At 50.1% G+C, this 24316-nt stretch overlaps 4 protein-coding genes across 4 annotated transcripts; 3 read left to right on the forward strand and 1 right to left on the reverse strand.

The window, feature by feature from the left end:
* Positions 1-178: 178 nt before the first annotated feature.
* On the forward strand, positions 179-2721 carry EAH_00005130 (hypothetical protein, conserved; the record flags this gene model as incomplete). The annotated part of the gene is made up of 7 exons (XM_013396684.1): positions 179-234; positions 413-866; positions 1124-1345; positions 1455-1681; positions 1863-1922; positions 2095-2191; positions 2455-2721. The coding sequence occupies 7 exons, from the start codon at positions 179-181 to the stop codon at positions 2719-2721; spliced, it is 1383 nt and encodes a 460-aa protein (XP_013252138.1).
* A 987-nt stretch (positions 2722-3708) lies between these two features.
* Positions 3709-6812, reverse strand: EAH_00005140 (hypothetical protein, conserved; the record flags this gene model as incomplete). The annotated part of the gene is made up of 4 exons (XM_013396685.1): positions 3709-4323; positions 4446-4669; positions 4861-5034; positions 5162-6812. The coding sequence occupies 4 exons, from the start codon at positions 6810-6812 to the stop codon at positions 3709-3711; spliced, it is 2664 nt and encodes an 887-aa protein (XP_013252139.1).
* A 3117-nt stretch (positions 6813-9929) lies between these two features.
* On the forward strand, positions 9930-16660 carry EAH_00005150 (hypothetical protein; the record flags this gene model as incomplete). Its single annotated transcript, XM_013396686.1, has 11 exons — positions 9930-10694; positions 10902-11124; positions 11253-11441; positions 11534-11972; positions 12327-12552; positions 12790-13192; positions 13445-13602; positions 13732-13839; positions 14032-14140; positions 14648-14997; positions 15122-16660. 11 exons carry the CDS (start codon positions 9930-9932, stop codon positions 16658-16660), a joined length of 4509 nt encoding a protein of 1502 aa, XP_013252140.1.
* Positions 16661-18237: 1577 nt separating this feature from the next.
* On the forward strand, positions 18238-23355 carry EAH_00005160 (Kinesin-like protein KIF1B, related; the record flags this gene model as incomplete). The annotated part of the gene is made up of 8 exons (XM_013396687.1): positions 18238-18859; positions 19457-19656; positions 20140-20278; positions 20425-20522; positions 20797-22095; positions 22291-22448; positions 22610-22673; positions 23113-23355. The coding sequence occupies 8 exons, from the start codon at positions 18238-18240 to the stop codon at positions 23353-23355; spliced, it is 2823 nt and encodes a 940-aa protein (XP_013252141.1).
* Between the last annotated feature and the right edge of the window lie 961 nt (positions 23356-24316).

Below are 24316 nucleotides of genomic sequence, written 5' to 3' on the forward strand. Positions count from 1 at the left end.
GCAAGAGAGATGACAAGAGTAATGCATGCATGCATGCATGCATGCATGCAGAGCGCAATTCATCGTCTCCTTATTTCTGTGCTTTTAAAAAAGAAGTTGATAAACTCGAGCAAGAAGAATGCAGTAGTTTGAGGAAATGAATGCAAAACATAAACCTCTCCAACAGATAAACAAGAAGATGCTGCGCGACAAGCAGTCAACAGAACCAACAACTCCCCCTGTGTGTGTATGTATGTATGTATGTATGTATGTATGTATGTATGTATGTATGTATGTATGTATGTATGTATGTATGTATGTATGTATGCATGTATGTATGTATGTATGTATGTATGTATGCATGTATGTATGTATGTATGTATGTATGTGTGCTAATGCATCAGCTGCTCTTATGTGTGTGCGTGCATTCCAGGTACAACATGCGCCGCCGAAGCCAGCAGCTTCCTGTAGTGACTATTTCTGAGTTCGAGCGAAAGATTGCGCTACTACGGTTGGCTCGGCAGTATGCAGAAGGGGAAGGTCCGGTGGGGGGCTTCCAGCCACTGACGTCAGAACGCGAGGGGCCCCAAGGCACCTCTGCTCTGAGTGGCGCCGCTGCAGAGTTTCATGCAGCTGTCCGCTGCAATAAAAAGGGTAGGGATCATCTCAAGAAGCAGCATCCGCAACAGGAGCAACAGCCAGACGATGAGGATACGGAGACAGCAGCAACAGCAGACGAGAGGACAGCAGCAGCCAAAGCTGAAGCTGCTGCTTGGAGGGCTGCACTGCAGCATCACCCTGAGAGATGCAACTTATTCAAGAAGATGCCTGCCTTTGCTTCAGTAGCAGAGAACTTGAAGTACATGAACAAGGCATACGGATTCTTTGTGCGTTAAGCGACATCTGCTGCTGCTGCTATTGCCAGGCTCGTAGCAACACTCACTGTTGAGGCAGATTGGTGCTACCAGAGCCTGCCTTAGTCGTACAGATTGCTTTTTTGGTCGGTTGATGTTCATTTCCTTGTAGTGTTAGAGTACGTATCACGGGTGCTCCTGTTGCTGTTGCTTTTTGTCGTTGCTGCTGCTGCATTTGGACTGTTTCTTCTCTTACATCGTTTCTCGTGATTTCCTGTGGCTGTCCGCAGATCCCAGATGAGGAGTATTGCGTGAACCCTGCTGGTCTGTTGCGATGTCTGTGGCGGGAGCAGCAGCAAGAGCCGCGTTGTCTCTTTTGCTACAAACGATTTAGGGGGATTCGCGCTGCATTGCAACACATGCAGCAGCAGCGGCACTTTCAGCTCAAATGGAACGAAGAGCAGCAGGACTTGCTGCATCGTTTTTATGACTACAAGAAGTCTTACTATGAGGTAAAGACCAAGTACTCAGGAACTGCGGGGATCAGTTCTGCGTTGTTGTTGGGCGTAGAAACATGCAAAGAAACACGAGGACCTGCGCCGATTTGCGGTGTCTATGCAGCTTCTGGAGCGGCTGAATCGTCCCAAAGCCCCGGAGCTGCAGGCACCCAAGGTCTGTAGCGACACGCGCCATGAAGACGAGACGCCAGCCGAAGCAACAACAGATACAGAGGCAGCTAAAATGACAGGGGATGAAGAAAGTGCGTGGGAGGACTGCAGCAGCGACGACGGAGACGAAACAACGGCACCATCAGAGCAGCAGGAGCTGGAGGCAATCCTAAAGGCCAGGTATAGACGCGCATGATTTGCTATGTTCTTGTGCAAGAGGCTGACACGCACAATACAGCCAGTGCTCGCTCATCCGAGAGCTCACCGTTCGGGGAAACGCGTGCAAGATCGGGGAACCAGAATTTAGGATTGAGGGTTGGGCTTAAGGGCTTATGGCTTTTGGATGTCCACCTGTTCGCAGAGGGTGGCGTCATGCTCATGTGACAGACGAAGGGCACCTGCAGCTGCCCAGTGGCCAGGAGTACGCCAAAGTGTAGCATTCCGCCCCAGGGTTTAGGGAGTAGGGTGTAGGTTTCGGGTTAGGTCAGGCTGCGCGTGCTCTGCATGCATTGCTGCAGTTCAGGTGTAAGCTTCGGACGTACTAAACATGTTGAAGTTCATGATTTAGAATATTGAGGTCTTCCTTTGTTCAGGGTTCTGCATCGGTCACATGCCATCTTCTGCCGGCAGCGCCTCCGCCGTGTGGAGCCACAGTTGGCTGAGCAGTGTGTCTTGCAGGACATGGCAGGGGTAAGCTGCATCGTGCTACCGCTTCAGGTTCTACCGCTGTTGCCGTTGCTTCTGCTGCCGTGGTTTTGCCGCTTTGGCTTCTGGGCGTGACTGCTGTTTCCGCTACACCGCTGTGCGTGCTACGGACGCGTAGCTGGTGGGACTTTTTGTGGGGCTAATCTCCTTTTCATATGATCGTTGTTGATGCTTTCTGCTGTTGCCATTGGCAGACGCTGGCACACGATCTGGATGTATGTATATGCATACTGGATTATTGCATGCAGGTCCCACCTCAGCATGCCTTGGTCAACCACAAATGGTCCTTGGCTCTCTGCAAGCGGCGGAAGCTGCAAAAGCACCTAGGAATAGTGGGAGGCGAGCTGTCTCTGCAACGGCAGCAACGGCCGTTGCTTTTGCCGCAGCAGCGCCGGCTTATGTGGCGGCGAGAGGCAGAGCACCAGCGGAAGCAGCAGAACCAGAGGATGAGACTAGGCATCAAAGCCAATATCCTACAGCGCAAGATCTTGAGAGAGACGAAGTTCTTCTTGTGAGGCTTTCTGTCTGTGCCCCTTGGCGTAGACTCGAACATACATGAGCGAGATGTCTACGTCCCTACGCTCCTGACAGGTCTCTTACGGTGTACCAGCAGTTTGCTGTAGCAAAGCTTCCCCACTTTTTGCGTAACCAGCTTTGTAGTGGGTACACTGTTATGTTGCCCTTCAATCAAAGACAACCTTTGGCGCCTGAGCTGCTGCTGCAGTGCCTCCTCGGGTCCAGTAAGGCAAGCAGCAAGGACAGGTTTCTATAGAAACGTTACGATGTATAGAAAGCTTCTAGGCACACTACTAAGCAGATGCCAAGCTGGTGATCTGCAAGCGCGTAGTGGCGGGGGAGCCGCTTTTAGTACCCACGTGATGAAAGTACCCATTTCCCACAAGGTTGGAGAGCGCTACGTCGAAGCGCCTCTACAAACCCCAAAGCAAGAGCAGCATCCCTCCCTATCCAGGCGCCGCCTACTGGCCTACTCGACCCTGTACTCTCCTGTGCATTTCCTAGCGACCGGTGTCTAAATACGTTGCATGACACACACTAAGCATTTACGTCGTTGTGTTGATTTGGCAACTTGCGGAAACGAGTGCAAGTCGGTAAAAACAACTCGCTGCGGATGTGACCTGGCCGCTGCGTGCGCATTTGGAGGGTATATGCATGCAGATGTGCCGCTCCAAATGACTATTCATACATTTGCAGTGTGGTGCAAATGACAAGGACGGCGCCAAGCCAGAGTAACTTTGAGGAGAGCGGAATAGGAAGGAACGAACAAACAGTGCAACAGAAAGACAGCATTAACAAACATACTCCAGCACACATCTTTGGATGGCACCCATCCATGAAAGTTTATGCTAGGATGGTCGGCATGCAAACACGAAACAACACAACTATTCACAATACGAAAGGCTCAATCAGACGCTCCATGAGCTGCAGAGGTGATTGTTGCCTCTTCTAACCCATGCCACATGAGAGGGCTGCCTTCCTGCTGCTTATAGGCCAAAATTCGGGTAGCTCTCGCACACGAAGTCTTTGAAGCTTTCCTTCGTAAGGGGGACGAAGGCATCTCCATTTACGTCGGCGTAAAAGAGGAAGCAGCAACGCTTGCAGTCCTTCTTGCAGATATCCCCTGAAGAGTCACAGTCCTGGTTGGATACGAGGTCGCACAAACCCTGCAGGCTTTCCCGCCTGCAGGAGCAGCCATCACAGCCCCAGCAGCAGCCGCACCGGCACTGACACTTTTTCTGGTCCGTCGTGCAGGAGCACAGCTTGCATGCTTTCCCCTGATGCTTATGCTCGCAGTCTTCACCGCAGCACGTGGAGAGACAGAGCATCAAGACTTTCGGGCGGATGGCTAAGTGGATGCCGCGGTCAAGGCTGTTGCGGATCCTTCTCAGGAAAGCTCGGAGTGTAATCATGGCCATGCCTTCGTCTGGCTCTTGGACACCCTCTTGCCTTTTCCATCCACTCACCTCTTTTTCTTCGCCCAACACAACCAGGCTACCATCGAGGTCAACCGGTCCACAAGCTTGCACTTGGCTACCACTCTCTTTTTTTCCTTCTGTTTCACTGGCATCGAGCCTCGCGTGAATGCAAGCAACCAGGCACTGTAAAAACACAATACAGAAAGCAGAAACACATCCCACAGCAGCCGTCTGCTACTGAATGCGCTCTTGCGTACAAAATCCTTGGAACCCAGGATTCGATTCGCAGAACTGAGAGAACTTACCTTGAGCCTGTGGCGCTGCTGGTCCGTTTGCAGCAGCTCAAAGGTTGTCCGTGGCCATCCCTCTTGCTGATCTTCCAACTGCTTCTCAACTGTTTCCGCTGTTTCCCTGTCTGCGAACACCTGGAGCCCCTCTACGCAAGCGCCCCAAACACCGGGCTCATGTTCAAGCCACCTCGCCAGTTCGTGCACCGGCGCCACCTCCCCATCGATGAAGAAGCTGGACCCTGTAAAACAAAAGAATTATTTCGAGTTCAACGCTTCACTTTTGAATCTAAGGAACCCTGTATCACGACGGCACACCCTGATCAACTCTATTCCACCCACACCCCTGAATACAAAGCATGCTGTGACTGTGGAGAACAACAGCCACAGGAAGCACAAGACCTCTCTGGATTTTCCGATGCAGCGAACTCACCGATGCGTTTGGAGAGGTACAGGAAGCCGGCGGCGTCTCTCTCGAGAATGTCCCCTGAGCGGCACCAGAGATCTCCTTCTTCGAGGAGGTCTCTATACAAGAATTGCTCAGTCTCTCCTTCGGTCGTGAAAAGGCACAAGCCGTGTTCAGGTTCAATATGCGACACCAGCTCACCTGATCAACAACAAATGGACAATTGTAAGCCTATGTTGGTTACTGTAAACCACTACAGGTTCACGCGTACGCCGAGTTCTGCTAAACCCTTCAGAAAACATGCCTCCACGTGCACTAATCAACTGACCCCTCTGAATTAGCGTCTTCTTGTCTCTGCTGGCCTCCTTGCCCCTCTTGGTTGTTTTTTCCCTGTAGACCTCCCCTGTTTTCTCATTGAATTCTACAATCCTCTCGAGCTCCTTAGAATTCCAGGCGAAGTCCGGGACGAACGCGCACGCCCCTGGCATGTCCCAAGCATTGAAGAGGATTTGGGGAGTTTGAAGGTTCCGCGGAGAGTAGAACTCCAGAATTCGGGGAATATTGAAGACCTTCTTCACTACTGGCCACAACGCCCCAGCTAGTCCGGTTCCTATGCTTGCCCGCAACTGCGGATTGCCGCTCCAGGAACCCAAGCGCTGCGTTTGGTCACCCCCCTGGTAGCTCTCATGGGCTTTCAGCAACCTGCACCACATCATCCCCGTGTGCCAGAGAATAGTGGCATCCATGGCTTTGACATCAGGCCACAGACAGAGTAAGCTGCTCCGAGATCGCAGCAGTAGGGCTCCTTTACAAGCAATTGCTGCTGCTAGCGCGTGGAGCCCCACCTCGTGAGACAATTGCACCCCCAGCAAGAGGCGGTCAGATTCAGTCAGGTTCACCGCTTCCAGCCAACAAAAGCCCGCCGAAAGGAAACGGCTGTTGGAAACCCACGTCGCACGCAAGTGCCCTTCGAGGTCGGCGGTGTATAGACAGCAGCACGGCAGGGACATCTCAGCGCAGTGAGCGCCCGACGCGGCCTGTCGTTCGGAATGTGATCCGACCAGCTTCCGTAGAGGCTCTTTCAAAAGCATCGGGAATCCAGAAGGCTTGCATTTGTGCTGTTCGTCGTTGGGCCTATTTTCCGTGTTCCCCCGATGGTGTGCAGCCTCCTCCTCTGTAAGAAATTCCTTTACGATGCTGTGCACGTGGGGGATCAGGCTGCGCTCTCCGTCTTGCTCTTTCGCATCCTTCAGTCCACAGATGTACACAGAGCATGGGTAGGAGCCTGGCTGCCCCTCGTCTTCGTGACGGACGGCGGCAACCGCCGAGTCTGGTTCTTCTCCCGATGGCTTCAGCCACGCAGTACGCATGGAGCTGAGGGTCAAGTCGTCGCAGATAAGCATATCTGCGTTTGCTTCTGCGAGCGCCCTCCGCAAGAGGGGCCCTCGAAGCTGAGGATGCACCAGTGCTACAGTGATGCCCGCCTTCAAGAGGCCAAAGAACACAATTAAGTATTCTGGACTGCTGTGCATCATCAAAGCAACTACACGCGAGTTGCTCACGCATTCAGCACATGACTGAGTTGGCCCTTTTGCCCTACAAGAACCACACTTAGTAGGGTTTTTACCCTGCAGTTTACTTGCCCATGCTGCGACGCTGTTGCTTGCATGGTCGACGTGGCGATACGTCAAGACCCTCGTGCAGCACTGTGTGCAACTATCCTCAGATGAGCCGCCTTCAACGGCCCCTCCGTACACTAAAAACACCCGATCTGGGCCTTCCTCCGCAACATGCTGAAAAAAGCGCGCCGCAGTTGTGTGGCCATCCTTCTCCAGGGTCCTTAGCTGGTCATGTCTAGCATTAAGCTGCGTTGCCCATTCCTTTTCAATGTCTTCCAGAGATTTACTAGTCCTGTTTTTAATTTGATCTACAAGCCACTGCGGGACGTCCGTCTTCTTTGTCTGCGGATTCGCCATCATGACGCATACATGAACGAAGATGCACCTCGCGCTTCACCGCTTCAGCAGCTAGTTCGTCCTACTTCGCTGTGTTTAAGTGTATCTTTGTGCGGAGGAGGCCTACTTGGGAAGCAGAGCCCACGAAACACGCCCAGGTGCAGGTTCGCAGCCCAGGGGACCACTGGCAGACCGATGGCTTTTTAGAATGCTAGAGGGGACGAAACGGTATCGAGAAAGAAAACAACGACAAATAACAAACAGTTAGCACAAGTCAGCTAAAACAAGATATAGTGGAATATACAGAAACTATTCTGGAAAGCACGGTACCTCCAATACAGCCAAGGCTGGTGCAAGCAGCGAGAGCGGAACCTGTGTCCCCGGGCGTGTGCTATGCGGCGCCGTTTCCGAGGCAAGCATCACATGCACCTGCAAATTAATATGCTTTTTGCTCAGCTTTGATAATAGTTTCATTCGTTGGCAAAGGCCATAGCTAACTCGGTATGTTCACATTTCTAAAGATGGCCCCTGTGCTCAGGGAGTGGTCAGTGACCACCAGGTATGGATTGCCTGTGAAGAGCGCGCACACAACGTAGAGCTAAAAAACAGAATACGGATGAAGCAGATGGTTCTTACGACCTCCAAGTTTTTGTTTTGCAGGCCCCTTTGGGGGTTTTATGCTTGCTAAGAGCGAACCAGAAAATTCGGGCTGCGGTGAATGCGGTCTGGTCAGAACCCCCGTGGCAAGCGACCCCTTTATGCTACTGCTGAAGGCGAACTGAAGTCTCGACTACGCAAGTGTTTTAGATCGTCTTAGCCGCTTTTTTTAAAACGGCTGGCTAAAGACAGAGACACTGCTCTGCCGCTGACGGTAATCTAAAAGGAACACTCTAGTCACAAGGTATCGTCGCCTGCTTCGTTGCAAGCACAGCGGCGGGTGGTGGTTTACTGCTCTGGCGTTACTCTCAAAGCCTTAGATGAGAGTTTGTCTGCATCCTCATATTGGCAATCGTCCACGACACCTTTGCAGCAGCCTGCACAGGTGCTGCTGTAATGAGCCCGAATGCTCCTGCTGAAGGGGAACCACCAGAACAATAGACAGAGTGCTTGCGCTCATTTCTTGCTTTTTGGTTGCTGCTAAACAATTGTGGGGGGTTTGGCAGCAGCCGCCGTTCGAAGAGCCGTCCAGCACACTTCTTAAGCTATGGTAAGCCCCAATGCAGCGGTTGAAGGGAACGTCCACAACAGTGTACTACATAAGAATGGAAGAGTCTTATTTTAATCCGTGTGGAAGCCAGAAATGCATTATCCTGCTATTCCTGCTCATTTCATGTGAGAGCCTTGAACTTCATACGTGAAGTGCAACTTTGCCAAGAAGTAGACAAGTAAACACAGCAACTAGAGAAGGGATGGCATTCTGATTGTTTTAATATATATCCACGGCCAGGGTTATACCAGCGGCGACTTCGCAATGAGCAGCAAGGGCTAGGAATCAGTGCTACGTGTTCCGAAGCTACTACAATAAAATATACTATAGCAGTGAAGGTAAGGACTTCCGCGCAGCCTTATCCCATAAGAAACACATCATGGAGCCTACTGTCTGTCCAGAGAAGCTTACCCTTGCCTAAAATTCCTGCAGCTGTGCAGGCTGTGCAAGGCTAGCCAGTGACAATGGGTCTCTGATCTTTGATGTTTGCTTGCAAAATTCGTTGTGCGGGATGCGGGTTCGTCCGTAGTTATTTCAATATGGATCATTCGCGTTAACGGGGCGGGGAGCCTGATGCATAATGTTGTAATGCTGCGTACATGGAAGAATTCCCCTTCACAATACGCAAGGTTCTTGCACCGTCAACAAAGTAGCCCCACGGGCAAGTGGCTGATTGATTGAAGCACGAGTAGCTACAATTAGTCATCGACTTACCAAAGAGCAGCTGCAATCGAGTGAGCATATGAATTGTGGAATTATTTAGCCAGAACAGACGTTTATTATGGTGCGCCGCGAACAGGGTACTTGAGGAGCGTCGCGCATGCCCCTGCTACATAGTTTGTGAATGATTGACTTAATGCAGCATTTCTCCCTGTATGGTGTAAGAGCACCGTGGGGTTTCTGGTGGTATTTGCACGGAGCGTGAGCTGCCGTGTCTGATTAAAGGGGCCCCCTTGCGACCACTTGCCCGTTTCGAGGTCTCCTTTGGTGGTGATTGTCGCTTTATGCCGTTCCTTTGGAGAATATACTGTCTGGAATGTACAGATATAGTGTCATCCTCTCTAGTGAAAGCACCAAAGCGAGCTGTGGACATTGGCTGCCTGCCCATCCTCTGCCAGCCAGAAGGTGAACACCCACGCTTTAAGGGGAGCACACTTTACAACTCCACCAACCCTTAACAACTTATCTGCACAACTCCCCCAGGTTTAGTGTAGGAAAGCTATTAATACCTGGCTAGGAGCAAGCGTGTCGGAGGTACCGGCGTATCTGCGTCGGCCATGGCGGTTGGATGAATACGACCCACTTACAGAAAAACCTCTGCGCAAATTCTACGAATTGAATGAAAATTATGTGGGGTGTTAGAATTTTCTCCCGGTGTTGCAGAAACGGGGCACGGGGCCCTCTCCCTAATGCAGTTGGCTATTCTGACATCGACACAGTGTCCGGTCACACAGGATGCACGAGTGATCCAGTACAGTTTTAGGATTTAGGACTGTCGTACTAACAGGCTTGCTCAGTATTCCTTTTAGAGAGGAAAAATAGCTCTTTGGCTCTAAACCAGATGAAATGCCACATGGCTCCCCTCAGGCTTCTATGCGTCGTGGTCCACTGGCGGGGCGCCCTACACCGTCAGTAGCTGCCGTAACTTCCTCTCCTGCAGCCCACAGGCTTTGTGTACGATCTGCTCGCTCCGACTTCCTCAGTATAATATTTCTGTATTCCTAGCTTCGCCTGTAGAATATAGAAAGATGTAAAGGTGTACTGATGCGTGCAAGCATGTACGAAGGTCACCGCCGACACGGTGGCAGCGTTGCCAGTAGCAGAATGGAATCGACTTTCCACTCAGGGAAATTCGTCTAAAACTGTCCTGTCACAAACGTCTCCCTAGGTATTTCCCACTGTGTACATTACTACTCCAATTGTACGGACTCAACATGGTGCAGGAAAAAGGCGTCCGTTTCCAAGGTGGATTGGAGAATGTGCTAGGCCAGCTGACGCAGCAACAGCAGTGGGAGAGAGATGCCAACGTAGTGGCTGCATCAGCTGTTAGGGAACAGAAGAGGTTTGAGGGGCCTTCCAACACATCGGAACAGAAGAAGGCGTTGATTGATGCGGGCTACAAGGCAAAGCGGAGGCACTATGAAAAACGGCTCCTTCTAAAAGACCCGAATCAGATTGGTCTTGGAAACGTACTTGATGGGCAGAATCCACTTATAAGGAGGGATATGTTTAGGAGAAAGCTTTTTCCCATTCGATTTGAAGAGGCCGCTAAGAACGTTGAAGAAGTGCAGCAACTGCTCATGAAGAGGCAACCTATTGGCCAGCTCGTTATTTCCCTCCTCTATCTTGCAATGCTGCTACTTTTTTTATCGTATGCCCTGGAAATCACCAAGATATTTGAAGCAAGAGACGGAATTGCATCTCCGCTAAACTCCGCGCTGGCCCCAGCACTTTCTAGTTTCAGCTCTATTAGCTATGAGGTGGCAAAATCTGAGCAAGCGGCTCCAACTCCAGCATCAGTAGCAACCAATCTGGAGTCGAGCCTTCCAGTGGATATCCATACACTGAAGAGTAAAGCTGATGTGGCTTCTTGGCTTCTGTTTGGCTTTATCCCACTGCTTTACGGACCATCATCACAAGCGAGCAACTTGGGCTCTGCGAGAATTGTTGGCAATTGTTTCAGGCTCACCTTTCGGCAAGTACGTGAGAAGCTGGGGTGAAACAGGAGGAACCCATTGTTGACAACCCGCCAGCTCTGGCGTTAACTTTTCCATTCGTCTTTGTGTAGGAAGCTGCTCTTCATTTTCCGCATGTTCACTCACAGTGTACCCTAGAGCGTGAAGCTCACAGTGCGCCTGCTCTGGCAGGTACAGATTTCATTTCCGTCTGCATCTTTAATTGCGCAGGTTGAACTCGAACACGTTGATGAATTCGATCTGGGATATGAAGGCATTTGGCCCATCGCGGCGGCTGGCGCCACCTCGACAATTGCAGCAGCAAATCTGCGGTCCGATGACCCGCTTATAAGCCCACCAGGCTTCAGGTTCACGTACTCGTACCCCTTCGCTGCGTCTGGTGACGCCAAGGCATTTAACCAAAGCGGAGGATATTACCAAGTCATTTGCGAAGGTGAATGTCTTTGCCTCATCAATACAGAACATCAAAAAAGAAAGCGCAGAAGAACGCTTTACTCTACATGTAATCTCCGAAATGCTTGGGTCAGTTCGAGCGAAGCAAAGCGTTATGCTTTACCGCAGGCTCAATGCAAGCAGCTCAAAAAGCACTACGGCAGAACCAGGACACGTCTCGTTACCCTCCTTGGTTTGTCCCGTTGCCAGTAATTGCCGACCGCCGAACGATCTCCGCCGTCGTTGACTTCTTCGCCATCAACCCGGCCACACAGACGTTTTCGCACTGCGCTGTCCTCTTTGCTTTCACCAGCTCAGGTAGGGTTCACACTCTTTCCTAGCCGACATTATGTGCAGTTATTCGATTGCCGACACACGAGCCTTCTTTTATGTGCAACGTGAGTATTCAGGTACAGTTCAGAGACCCCTGGTGTGGATCTCGTCCTTGATATCCTTCTCGGCACAATCTGGCGGTCTGGTGCGATATACTTCACTTGGCTTGACGCTGGCGTCCATGCTTGTGTACTTGCTGTGCGAGTACGTGGAAATGAAAAAATTGGGTTTCAAGTCTTGGCTTAAAAGTGGCTGGACAATATTTCTCCTACTTCATCTCTTTGTGTTGCTTGGTTTTCTCTCCTCGTTTGCCGCTGCACAAGTCATTGCAATTCTGGCTCCCAAAATTGAGACAACGATAGGAGCTAATGGATATTACGACATTTTGGAGGCACCCAGCGCAGTCAGCGCGTCGGGGTTTTTCCAGCTGCTCGCGCACTACTATAACTTGTTCCGCGCAAACGACGCAGCACAACAGGCATGCATTACATTCGGGTCTCTTGCCGCATTGACAGGGTGCATCTTAATAACTAGATTGATCCCTGCTACTGCAGGCATAGGAACCAAGTCTTTACAGATGACATTTCGCAAAGTTAAGCTATACATACTGGCTTCGAGCATAGGGATGTTGGCCATCGTCCTTGTCTTTGTATCTTTTGGAAACATATCGTTTGGCGTTGCCACTCGCAGTTTCGCCGGCTATTACGAAAGGCAAGCTTACAGCGTTATGGCGCCGCTAGCATCACTGCATAGTTTCGCTCTTCCGTGCTCTTCAGTGGAATATGGCATGCAAGACAGAGAAGGAGTAAAAGAGAGCGCTTCTGTAGCATCTCCTCCATGATCGTGCAGTATCTTCTGTGTTTCTTGCAGCTTAACGACATCTGCAGCTTTTCTGTTAGGTGGGACACTTGGGAACTATGATCCTTACACGATGACTGCTGTAAATCCTACCCTTGCTGGGATCTTCTTCGTGCCACTCTTTCTGGTCTTCTCTGCTTTTGGATTTACCATCGTAACTGCAGTGGTGCTGAGGAAGCACGATTTCTGTGCTGAATCGGTGCAACAAGGCGTCATCAAGTATAAACTTGAAGGAAAGGTAAAGTACCCGCGCAGTAGTGCGCACTCGCATTGTTCCTATCTTCGTGAATTGCCTGGGGGGTAGCTGTTCCCGCTTTTCGTAGGAATGAATGTAGTCAGATGCTTCCATTCAAGTGTCTAAAGCAACTCCAGTGACCGTTTCCGCACCTCATCCGTGCATTCTTGCAGCATGCACTTGTGAAGGAAAAGCTGCGTTGGCTTGACACTTTCCCTAATGTGCACGCCTGTTGCACAGGATGTCTTTCGGACGCGGTACGAATGGTTAGTGCAAAGCGTAAAATCGGGATGCGCAGCTTTTTGGAAGGCCATGGTTGGCTGTTGGAAGTCGCAGACGGTGGTGTTGCTTGATGAGGGCGCCGACCACGTTGTGGATGATGACATCAAAGAGGCCAGGGAACTCAAAGAAAAGAAAATGGCCAGGCGGAGATTGCACCGCTCGATTAAAAACAAAGGAAAAGATTTTTACAGGCGTGAACAATACGAAGAAGGAGAACTGTCTTCAGTCGAGGAAGACGACGACTTACCCCCACAATACCCTCCGTGGGTTTGGAATGCACTAGGCATGGAAGATCCTCGAAGCAAATACGCTTCACGGGCTGGAGAGGAACAAGGGTTCTACGTGGACCCAGCCAGCATAGGTATACGCCAAGTTTGTTGGCTATATGGCACTAACTGCGTCCATGTATGACAGGGTCCCTGCATTCTGACTTTCATCACGCTGAAAAGGGGCAGTTGACAGACGGTAGTACCTGTATCGCCTGTGGTGTATGCATTGTGCTGGCATTTAGGCAGATGAACACCTTGCAGAGGAGTGAATGTAGGACTAATTGACTACCCAGAATCAGCGAGTCTTCAGTGTGTGTAGTGTGCGTTTGACTTGATATAGCAAGACACCGATCTTCTTCTTCCTGCAGGCACGTATTCCAGGACGTATGGCTGCTTCAGTGGATTTAACGTGGCTAGCGTGACAGACAGGTCGAATTGGTATTTTACGCCGGATATTCCATGTACACACGTGGCAGAATATCCGGCCCCTTCTGTTGCTAAGGTACTTACGAGCACCTTAGGCTTGAACTTGACGCTCTTCGTGAGCTGCTGCGGAATTTGGTCGCATTCGAAGTGCTTGCCTCTACAAAAATTGCCATGTTCACCATTTTCATTATTCCTATTTCTCTAGGTATACGTTCTTGTGAGGAACCAAACCCAGAAAGACCACGAAGACGCTTGGAAGAAGCTCTTCGTAGTGGCGTTTGTTGCCATCATAGTGGCTACTGTCAGCTTGCAAGTGAGTCAGAAAAACCGCCGAATCATCCTCCAGGCGAAGGACGACTTGCTCCTGGGGAATACAGCTCTTTCCGCTAGTCACACTGCCTTCAGATCTATTTTTAAGAAACGCATTCACTACAGTCTCACATCGTTGCCCAGCGGAAAGCTTTTCGTTGTGTAGACTTAGCCCGATCTTTTGATCTTTGTACAGCTGTCAGTGGACGCGGCTGCGGACATAAGGGACATGTCTGGCAAGGCGATTGCCAAGTCTGGGTTTCCGTTGGAACCTGTCGAATTTACGTGCAAGGATGCTTCCACAGGTGTGGGGTATGCATTTGGAGCTCACCTGACACAACTAGAGAAGTTTACAGTTAATTGCAAAAACCGGCCAGCCGGTGCCAATCGCTGTAACGTCCACGGAGGGCCATCCAGTTGGGGTTTCCAGAAGCAGTAACCACTGCCAAAATTGTTGTCGTCTTGCTGTTGCGCTGTGCATGGTATCCTGCGTTTACAGGCGTACCGGATGTAGATGCAAAAATAAATTTCCCCCGCCAGCACGTTTTCAGCGTGAATTCGCCCAAGACTCTCTACAGCTGGCTACTTGCTGACGATGGGTTAATGAGCCTTTTAGCCTCTGCGCCTACTTCTGCGTTCCCCGATGAAGTCGCCCCGCAGATAGCACTCCCGAATGGCAGGTCATTCATGTTGAGCTAAATGTTTTGGTTGCTGTGCAACCAGTATGCACTCAGCCAGCATATGCAGCCTGCGTTCGGCAGGAGGCTTGCCGTTAGCTGTACCAGCTAAATTGTGGTGCTGTGCGGCTGTAGGTACTACGTACCAGCAACTTGTGCTGTGTAACTGGAACTGTGCGATTATTGCACGTTCTGTTCGTGTTGGTTTAACCCTCCGCCATGAGTCAGCGTATCCAGCTAAGCTGGGCTTTACGTGTGAGTCGCTCCAGTGCAACTATCAGCCACTCTTCGAACCCACTGCCTTTCGAGCATTCTTAGAAGAGCTCGTACATCAGGACATCTTGCGGGATGTAGGTGCAGAGTTGGCGTTCTACGCTGTCCTTGTAAACCCTAATTCTGACAACTTGTTATTCGAGTTGTCGATGAGGTTTCGCCGAGACCGTGGCGGTACCGTTGCACCCAGCCTCTCTGTTGAAGCATACGAGGTGACTTAATGCCCCACGAAACTATACCAGTCCTTAGCCAGTGCTATCTCGTTTGTGAGAGCACGACTCATTGGTTTGTACATTATGAAAGCACGCCTCTGTGTCCGTCCGTTGATTGTTTCAGTTGCAGCCATACGCCGCCTGGCACTCAACAAGGATAGCTGCTATCGCTTTGCAAGTTGCCAGCCTTGCGCTCTTCTTGTTTTTTGGTGCTTCATTCTTTGTCGAGCTCCACCGGTTGAGGAGGAGCTTGAAGCAGGAGCGTGAAGACTACAGTTTTGGTTTGTGCTTGGGGGTTTTCTTCGTGGACGACCTTTTTAACCTGTTCGATTTAATTGGATTCGGAGTGTTGGCAGGTTCGATCGGGGTGTGGGTACTTTACGTGCTTACCTCAACGCACTCCCAAGTGTTCAATTTAGCAGATGACCTTGCCAAAGCATCAGCAGCTTCTGCGGCCGGTGGCACGCAGGAAGCAGATGCAGCTGCAGCTGCTGGGGTGCTCTTTGAAGCCGTCAATTCAACAGCTGCCTCCCTCCGCACCTATGCTCAGTTGGCGGCCGCTATCTTGGCCGTGGCATTTCTTCGGTTGCTTCGTATTGGGCGCAAGCGCAAACGCGTAACCCTCATGTTCTTCGCTCTTGCTTCTGCAGCGGAGGAGATGATCCAGGTTCTGATGGGGACAACACTAGTGTTCATTGGGTTCTCCTATTTATGCTTTCTGTCCTTTGGGCGCCAATTGGAGGGCTACTCAACCCTCAAGAATTCCTTTATTTCCACGATCATGCTAACGACGGGCTTTTTCCCCCTATCGCAACTTTTTCATGCGGATGCCGTCACAGCTGGGGCTTTTCTTTTCCCGTATCTCTTTTTCATGGGAATAATTTGTTTTAGCTTCTTCCTGTGCGTTCTGCTTCGGTCGCTGGCTTTCCGCTCAGCTGAAATCAAAGCAATGGAGAGACTTGGGAAGATTTCGCATCGGTCAGCACTTGAATCCGCACAGCTTTTTTTTGCGGAGCTTTTGTGTAAATTTGGTTCGAAAGGAGCAGTGGTGCATCATCAGCAGGAGATGGTGGAAGTAGAAGGCCTGAGGCAGCTCGACGATACAATTTTGCACCGTGGAAAGTCGACTACCAGGGAGCAGCAAGATAAGGCCGGTGCGTTGCGAAAGATAGAGGAAGCGGAAAGGAGGCAAAGGGAGAAGCCGCTAAAAGTTGTGGAGCTGCCTCCGGATGTGGTTACCACTGCTCTATCTGACGAGCAGTATGCTGCGTTGCCAAACGAAATTCGTTCGTATGCTGCTCAAGAAGTCGCTCTTTTTGTCGACCGATTCCGCATGATGGCGACTCAGTTGAGCCTCGGCAGCGGCAACATGGTGTCCCTTCTCCAACAGCTAGAGAACGAGACTCACGCAGAACTTTCCAGGCTTTCTCGTGAAGTGGCCCAGCAAGAGGGCCATCTGCGGCATGAGTTGTCAGTTTACGCAACTCAGGTGGTTAATGGGCAGCAGCGACTGACGGCGTATATAAAATACGTTGAGAAGGCACTGCAAGATAGAGAGGAGGAACTCCAGATACAAAAGCAGGAGCTGGAAATCCTTGAGTCCCGAATGGATGCTTACCTAGATAAAACTGCAAGGCATGAAAGCCATGAAAGGTATAGTTGATAGCTTTTAATATGTACTATCTGGCCGAACGGGACGAAAAACTTCGAACCCCTTTAGATTCTCAGCCACGATCAAGAATACAACTGTACTTAATTCCCTAAACGCGTGGTTGGTGGGAGACTGGATTTCGCAACTGATATTTTGCATGCACAGATTTCTTGGTCGTTGCACACTCATCTATGGGGGGCAGGAGAGGCGCATATATTCGGTTTAATCGCGTGCAGTGCGTCTAGATTTGGATATTTACAACCCCCCTAATTATTTCACAGAAAGTGGCTAGATTTGAAAAGATTACTTACGCAAGGCGTTGCTGTTACGCTAGATGAGGATTTGGCCGTGTATGCTAGAAAGAGTTTAACAGCCAAACTGCCTGTTTCATCTCAAATTTGATGGCGAACAGTTGCAAATGCAGCGCCAGCAAAGCACCTTTTTATTTTGCCCCAACGCCACAAATGAACTTAATTAAGATGTTCCTGGGAGCCAAGCGGGAAGTACAAGCCACTGAAAAAGAGGTAATACATCCTTAGAGCCTGTTTGAGCAAAGGTGCGCTGAAGTAGAGGTAATTAATGGCTTTACTCACCACTTAGTTCTGGGGCTTGGGTTCCTATCTTGAAGGCACTACTGAACGCACTTCCCATGGTAGAAGGGGCATTTGTTTCGGGGACAACCACCTCTCTCTGATGGGTTGCCTGTTTTCAGCTGCTAAAGTGCTTTCTCAACTGTACGACAAGGAGTGAGACATCGCTGTTTTTTACAGCTTTGTCTGTACAAAAAGGCGGAACTGTTCTACTCGAGCACTCTTGTCAACGCTGGCTCTGTAGTTAAACGGCCGTTCCCCACAGCCACCCAGAGAGAAGTTATCGCCAGCAAACCGAGTCCAGAATGACTGCATTAAGTTGTTCCGCCGTCCTTTTAGCGGATTCAAACTCAGTGGAAATCCGCCTCCAACTGCGCACTGGAGGGGTTTCTGCCGGAACGAAGAACCGGCTCGAGTTTGCCAATGAAGCACATCGCCAAGCCCTTCATCTTGCTGTGGATCCTGATTAATTAACAGTGAAAAGCCATATCCAATATGCGCAGTTTGTATTACCGTCGAAATTTGCTTTGCTCTCCCGAAGCGTATGCCTGGACCGCGTGGCGGGACGGAGACGCGAGGACGATTGTGGGCGTTCACGGAGCCGTAGGAACCCGTTTCTTCACCTCGTACTTCATCATGGCAATAGTTTTAGGAAGCTGGGCAAGCATTTGTGCTTTGCGGTTGTAGGCGGACCCCGAGTCCGCCAAGGGGTGTGCAGAGAACCCTTGTAGGGTCACCTGGGCCGACGCGATACACCATTTTGCGTCAAGCGGATCTAAAGCACACCGTCAGGCTGGTCAGCTACCATAAATATCAGCTAAACGTGTTCAAAAGACGAAAGGAAACCGTACCATTCTGCACAAGCACTGGAGCGCTTCGCGTGGGTCCAGGCGCTAGTTGCTGCCTTGGGGCAGAAAGCCTGGTGCTTGGCGCGCATCCGTGAGTTGATATCCTTGAAACTTGAGAACAGAAGTGCCTTCTACAGAAGGCATAGAGAAAATGTCATCAGTTAAAGTGGCAGTTCGTGTGCGGCCCTTCAATGACCGTGAGAAAAACATGAACGCGCAGCTCTGCATTAGCATGGAGGGGAAGGCCACAACAATTGACAATATCGAAGAGCCAAAGGGCGGGAAAAAGACCTTTTCTTTCGACTATTCCTACTGGTCCCACGATGGCTTTGAAAATGATGAAACAGGCTACTCTCGCCCCATTAGCGCGAAATATGCAGATCAACAACGCCTATACAATGAAATAGGGAAAGACGTGCTTAACAATGCTTACGAAGGCTACAATGCATGTCTGTTTGCCTATGGCCAGACTGGAGCTGGTAAAAGCTACTCTATGGTTGGATACGGAGCGAACAAAGGCATCATTGTTCGTGCTTGCGAAGAGATATTCGCGCGTATCGGTGCAAATACAGACCCTAATCTACTAGCCGAGGTGCAAATAAGCATGCTTGAAATATATAATGAACAGGTGCAGGACCTTTTGATGCCAATAGAAAAAAGGCCCAAAGGAGGCCTCAAAATCAGACACACCCCACAGCTCGGAACGTTTGTTCAAGATCTCACAAAGTGCCCAGTTGATTCTTATGCCGCTATCCAAGCAAAACTTGATGAAGGTAAGAACAACGGTTACTTGGAATCTAGTTGGTGGACAGTATATGCAAAACTTCTCACTGTTATTGCTTTCGTAGAGGTGGTGCACCACTTAGGTGAAAGTGAGGTGGCAGCACCTTTGCATGCAACTAAGCAACAGAAACCACCATAAATCTTCCAGCGTGTAGAGGTATCGCTCTGAGCAAAAGTGCATGCCGCCGCCTAGAGTGTCTAACGTTTCAGTGGCGCGCAGCCAATTAGGTGGACTGGTTGACACTGCAGGCACAGCCAATCGGACAGTGGGAGCGACGCTCATGAACGCGACATCCTCCCGAGCACACACTGTGCTGCAAATAAATTTTCGGCAAGTTGTTATAGACGGTCCGTCTGCACTACCCTGCGCAAATGAATCTTCGACAGCAAGTTAGGCTAGGTCGTAAATCCATGCCGTGGCTGTTCAGTTTAGGGCTGCATTCAGCTAGAGCAAATCTCATAACTATTGAGGAGTCCACTAACAGCGGATTCCAGCACACCCGAGATAAAATGCGATTCTCCTCAGTTGTGACACGGAATAACGTGACAGAGTGCATCTGCTCCCCACGGTGTGTCTAATTTTGCAGCTGGCAGCGGCAATCCAGTTTCACAGAAATCTTCCGAGATAAGCTTGGTGGACCTTGCTGGGAGTGAACGAGCTGGATCAACGGGCGCAACAGGAGACCGTTTAAAAGAAGGGTGTGCTATCAACCAAAGCCTGAGTGCTCTAGGAAACGTCATATCTGCTCTTGCAGACAAAGCATCAGGCAAACTCAAACCGGGGCAGGTACACTTGAATGTACAGGCTAACCTCAAACTACTTCATTGGGTGTCAACATCCATACTAGTAAAAGGTACAATAATAGGAAATGTTTCACCTATGAAGCTGAGCACAATGCTTTGAATGGGCCCATGTGCGTGGTCGTGGGTGAATTTTCTGCTGATTGACAAGCAGTAGCATTCTCCCGTTCGCTTCTACGAAAACGCTAGTTGTGTTGTATTTGAAAATTCGACTATCCACCACCAACCATCAATAGTCCGTTAGTAGCTTCTGCACTTCATTTAGCCTGCAGATGCCTTGGAAGCCTAGCTACTAGTGACGCTATGCACTTGCGGACGTCACAGGCAATTGTGGCCCTGAAAAATTCTGCCCTCGCAAGCTTGGATTTTCGAGATCATCTTTGTCTTGCACGCAACAAAAAAAGGCTGAAACCACAAAGATTTACCCCGTTGTTTACGGTGGTCTCAGATGCATTTCTGCTGGGTGCAGGTTATTCCGTATAGAGACTCTGCTCTCACACGCATCCTGCAGACGGCTCTTGGGGGTAACAGCAAAACATGCATGATCGCCGCCTTGTCTCCTGCCACGGTGAACTATGAAGAAACCCTCAGCACGCTCCGTTACGCAGGTAACCAGCAACTGTGCAGCATATAATCTGGTTGGGGGCATGATGTAAGCGTGTTGTTTCAGAGGCGCAACGAGGGCACTTTGCTTGACATCATTCAAAATAACAGAGCGTGCAACTAGTCTTGGTCGACCTACGTGCGGCCGCAGATCGAGTCAAGCAGATTAAAAACGAAGCAACTGTCAATGAGAACCCCCTTGAAAAGCTTATTCGGGAGCTTCGAGAAGAGAACGAAAGGTTAAAGACAGTGCGTCAATTCTTCCACACTTCGCAGAAACACACAGAGCTCTGCGGGTCTTACCAGTGCCTTGGACTGGTGTTAGAACGACTACACTGTATTTTGCTGCCTGCCTGCTGTACACCTGCGAAGCAGCAGGATGAACTCCAAGTGTTTTTTGCACAATAGGCCATGGTTCATGCGTGACTCAGTGCATCTAACGGCACCATCTCCACGCAAAAGTTTGCATTCCACTACCAGGCTTTTCTACAATGGATCGCATGTGAACTGGGCGTATCTGTAGGCTATGGGTGGCGCCTTGCAAGATGCCGCACCTAGCGCAGCGGCTGACCCTCAAATGATGGAGGAAATTCGAAGACAGTACGAAGAAGAGCTGGAGGCAAACAGAAGGGCGCTACAAGAAATGACAATGTCATGGCAAGACAAGCTCGAAGCTGCAAAAAAGAGGAGACCTACGGGTGTAGAAGTCAGGGACACAGAAAAACTTACGATACCCTATCTCAGCAACCTCAATGAAGACCCGCTTCTGTCGGGAAAGATCGTTTTTGCACTGAAGGAAGGCGAAAGCACTATAGGGAAGGCGGGGGGAGATGTTGAGCCTACTTTTCGCATTGGTGGCCTGGGAGTATCCCCCCTGCACGCTGTCGTTTATGTAAGACAGAGCCGAATGGAGGAAGACGAGAGAGGTGCGGCAGTTTACGAAGTGCTGCTAACAGCGCACGGCAAGACATCCATCAACGGGATTGTCCTCAGGGAGAACGAGTCAAAACGTTTAGAGCACAAGGATAGGATAATTTTTGGGCATAACCATATGTACGTCTTCGTCGACCCAGCAGATATGGACAAGACGCTCCCGTCCTGGGAAGAGGGTATGAGGGAGGTGACAAAAGATGTTATGGAAGAGTGCGCGACTCAACAAACTCCCCAGACCAAGCTCGCCGAAATCAAATACCGGGAAAAGTGCGAAAAACTGCAAGCGGATGTGCAGCTTTTCGAATCTGAAAAGAAGGAGCTGCTTAGGAAGATCAAGGATAAAAAAGCTCTTGTGCTCGCCAGTGAAGAAGACCAAGCAGAAGCAGAGAGAAAACTGAAGTTGATTGCGGCCGAAAAAAGAGCTGCGCTGCAGGAATTAGACAGAAAGGAAGATGAGTTAAAAGCAAGGCGCCTGTTATTGGAAAGGGAAAAGGATGAGGAAGCAAAACGGCAGGATGCTGAGAGGGCCGCTCATGTTTTCCTGCAGGAGGTCATGGGCAGAACAGCGCTTCTCGTGGAGGAAGCTAATGGCTATGCCCAGGAGCTTGGAGTAGGGGTTTACTTTTCGCTAAAGCTAAATGCCAAGTCAAGAAGTGTTTGCGGCCTAAGGAGTACCCTGATCGGAACATCCTTACAACAAGCAGAGATCGTAATCCGCGTGCAGAGAGTGGATTCAGATGTTGTGCAACTATGGAACTTGGACTTATTCGAAAAAAAGGTTTTTGACATGAGGGAACTGTATACACAGTGGGCGGCGGGATCAAGAACAGAGCCGTATCTAAAAGAGGGTGTAAAAGACCCTTTCGCCTTGGATATGGAGAGCTACCAGGTGGGCAAGGCACACTAGAGAGCCGGCATCCAAGGTACATGCATTTTGGTAGGAGGGCCCAATATGGCATATCTGCAGAATACAAGAATTGCTGTGCGATGTATGGCCGTCGGCTTCTCTTCTATCTCCTAAGTTACGAAATGTTGCCTGGTTGAATTCCTACGCTGGAGCGAATTTGAACTACGTGCGGTTTAGGTCATTGGAGAAAGCTACCTATACCTTGATACAATTCGCTGCCTCTTGCCTATTGATTCAGAAGTGTTCCCCATTATTGGTGCTAATGGAAAAGCTTGCGGCAAGCTTACCCTTTCCACTTCCATTGAAGTTACACCAACGTCTGACGAAACCGATGGGTAAGACAACACAAAAAACTCTTAGAACGTACAGGGCAGGCTACAACAACGCGCAGCGACCTCTAGTTTTCACCGACAGCCCCATTACATACAAATCGTTTGTACGATCTGGCCAAATCATGTGTAGGCCTTGTCCGATGCCACCACTTTTGTACCACCAGGCAAGAGCAAGAAGTAAACATAGACGCTCTTCAGTCAGTGGTAGACATCAAAGGTCGCGAGATGGTCATTACAATTACGGTTCACTCGGCAAAGGATCTGCCAGAAAGGCTTTGCAAACATCCACAGGCAAGGGGAGAGCACTTGCTTAGACTGGCAAATACGGAAAAAATACAGAGTCAGCACCTGAACGTTTTAGCGACGTTGAAACTAGAAGAACGTAAGCCGCTTGCTGCCGCTTACGATGCAGGTTATGTACCGATGGCTGGATGGGGAGACGGATGTTTCCATGATATCCTTGGAACAAGCCTCCCGTAGCCCTGTTTTCAACAATTCGAGGGTGTGTCAGCCTACGTTCGCTTCCCTAGGCCATAACTACGAGTAAACGCGTGGAGATCTGAGTGTCTGGCTACCATCTTGACGTTCCGTGGCTTTTTACGTTCAACTGAAAGTATTAGGGATAAGGAATTCACAATTGGGCACTTGCACGCGTTTTTATGTTCAGAGCTTCACTATTGTAGTGGATGATTTCACAGTTGAAAGCCTTAGTGGTGCCCTAGTATTTGAAATTAGCGGCAAAATGGTTGAGAAGAAGCCCAAGACGAAACTGCGAAAGTGCCACGCTGCGAAGACGGCAAACTCTGCCATGTTAAAGGAGCTAGAAGAGAGTACCAAGACCTTGCAACTTTTAGAACAGGCTCTAAACAGAGAAGGGAAGTCGATTCAAGACCTTGTTGGCTCATTATGAGGTGAAATTACAATGCGGCGTACGCGAAGATGAGCGTGTTGAGTTGGCACCGTTTATGTCTATGCTATGTATGCTTCTCCCTACAGAACGCTAAAGGCCTAATGTTGAAGAACTGTTTGGAAGGCAGCTGAACCGGGCTTATAGGCGTAGCACCGGTGGTAGCCAGGCTGCAACAGCAATACCCCAAGCGGTGAACAGGCTATTCCGCATGTGTGCCAACGCTTTTTGGGGGCTGCTTTTTCTCTTTTAGGAGAATGAATAAAACGAGTGAAAGGCACAATAGTTTCTAGTGTATAGCGGCTGCATGCTTAAAGCTCAGGCGGTGTAACGGCTTGCTTGTTGTTCGCTTGCTCCTCGCACATGCTGGCAGCTCCCCGCCACTTGTCACGTGGGAGTCGAGACGCAACTTAAGAGCACACATCTTTTCCTTCCTCAAGCACTCTGCTGAGCACGTCTCGTAATACTTCCCGGCAGCCATTCTTCCGCTCACTCTTTAGGGTTACGGAACACGGCAAACGATCTTGCCCTAAATATTGCTCCCATTGCTAGCGAAGAACGGATGGTTTTGCGGTGGACTTAAAACAGCCCCCTTCAGGGTCTGGCGCATAGCCAAGAAGACACCGGGGTGCCATCGCTCGTTGTTAGGGACCAAATTTCCCCCAATGTTTCCGGGGTCCTGTGAATTTCATCGAGCTGCCTTATGGATCTAGGCATAGAAGCTTTTGGCGGGAAACGGAGACTGAACAGAAAGTATCCGGCCATCTTAGCACTGCCGTCTTCCCCACCTTTTCGCTAACTACAGCGACAGCACTTTTCACTGCTTCGCTACATAATGCTGACTCAGCGTCCTGAGACGTTTTGGCATGGTGCTACGGGCCCGGATGTCTTTGAACTTTGCAAGCAAACCACTCTTCCCAGTAGCATTTAGTCGGCATTTGAATGAGGGCGCACGGCAAATAAA

The sequence above is a fragment of the Eimeria acervulina genome, genomic scaffold (genome assembly GCF_000499425.1).
Source record: "Eimeria acervulina Houghton genomic scaffold, Eah_scaff20, whole genome shotgun sequence".
Classification (NCBI taxonomy): Eukaryota; Apicomplexa; class Conoidasida; order Eucoccidiorida; family Eimeriidae; genus Eimeria; species Eimeria acervulina.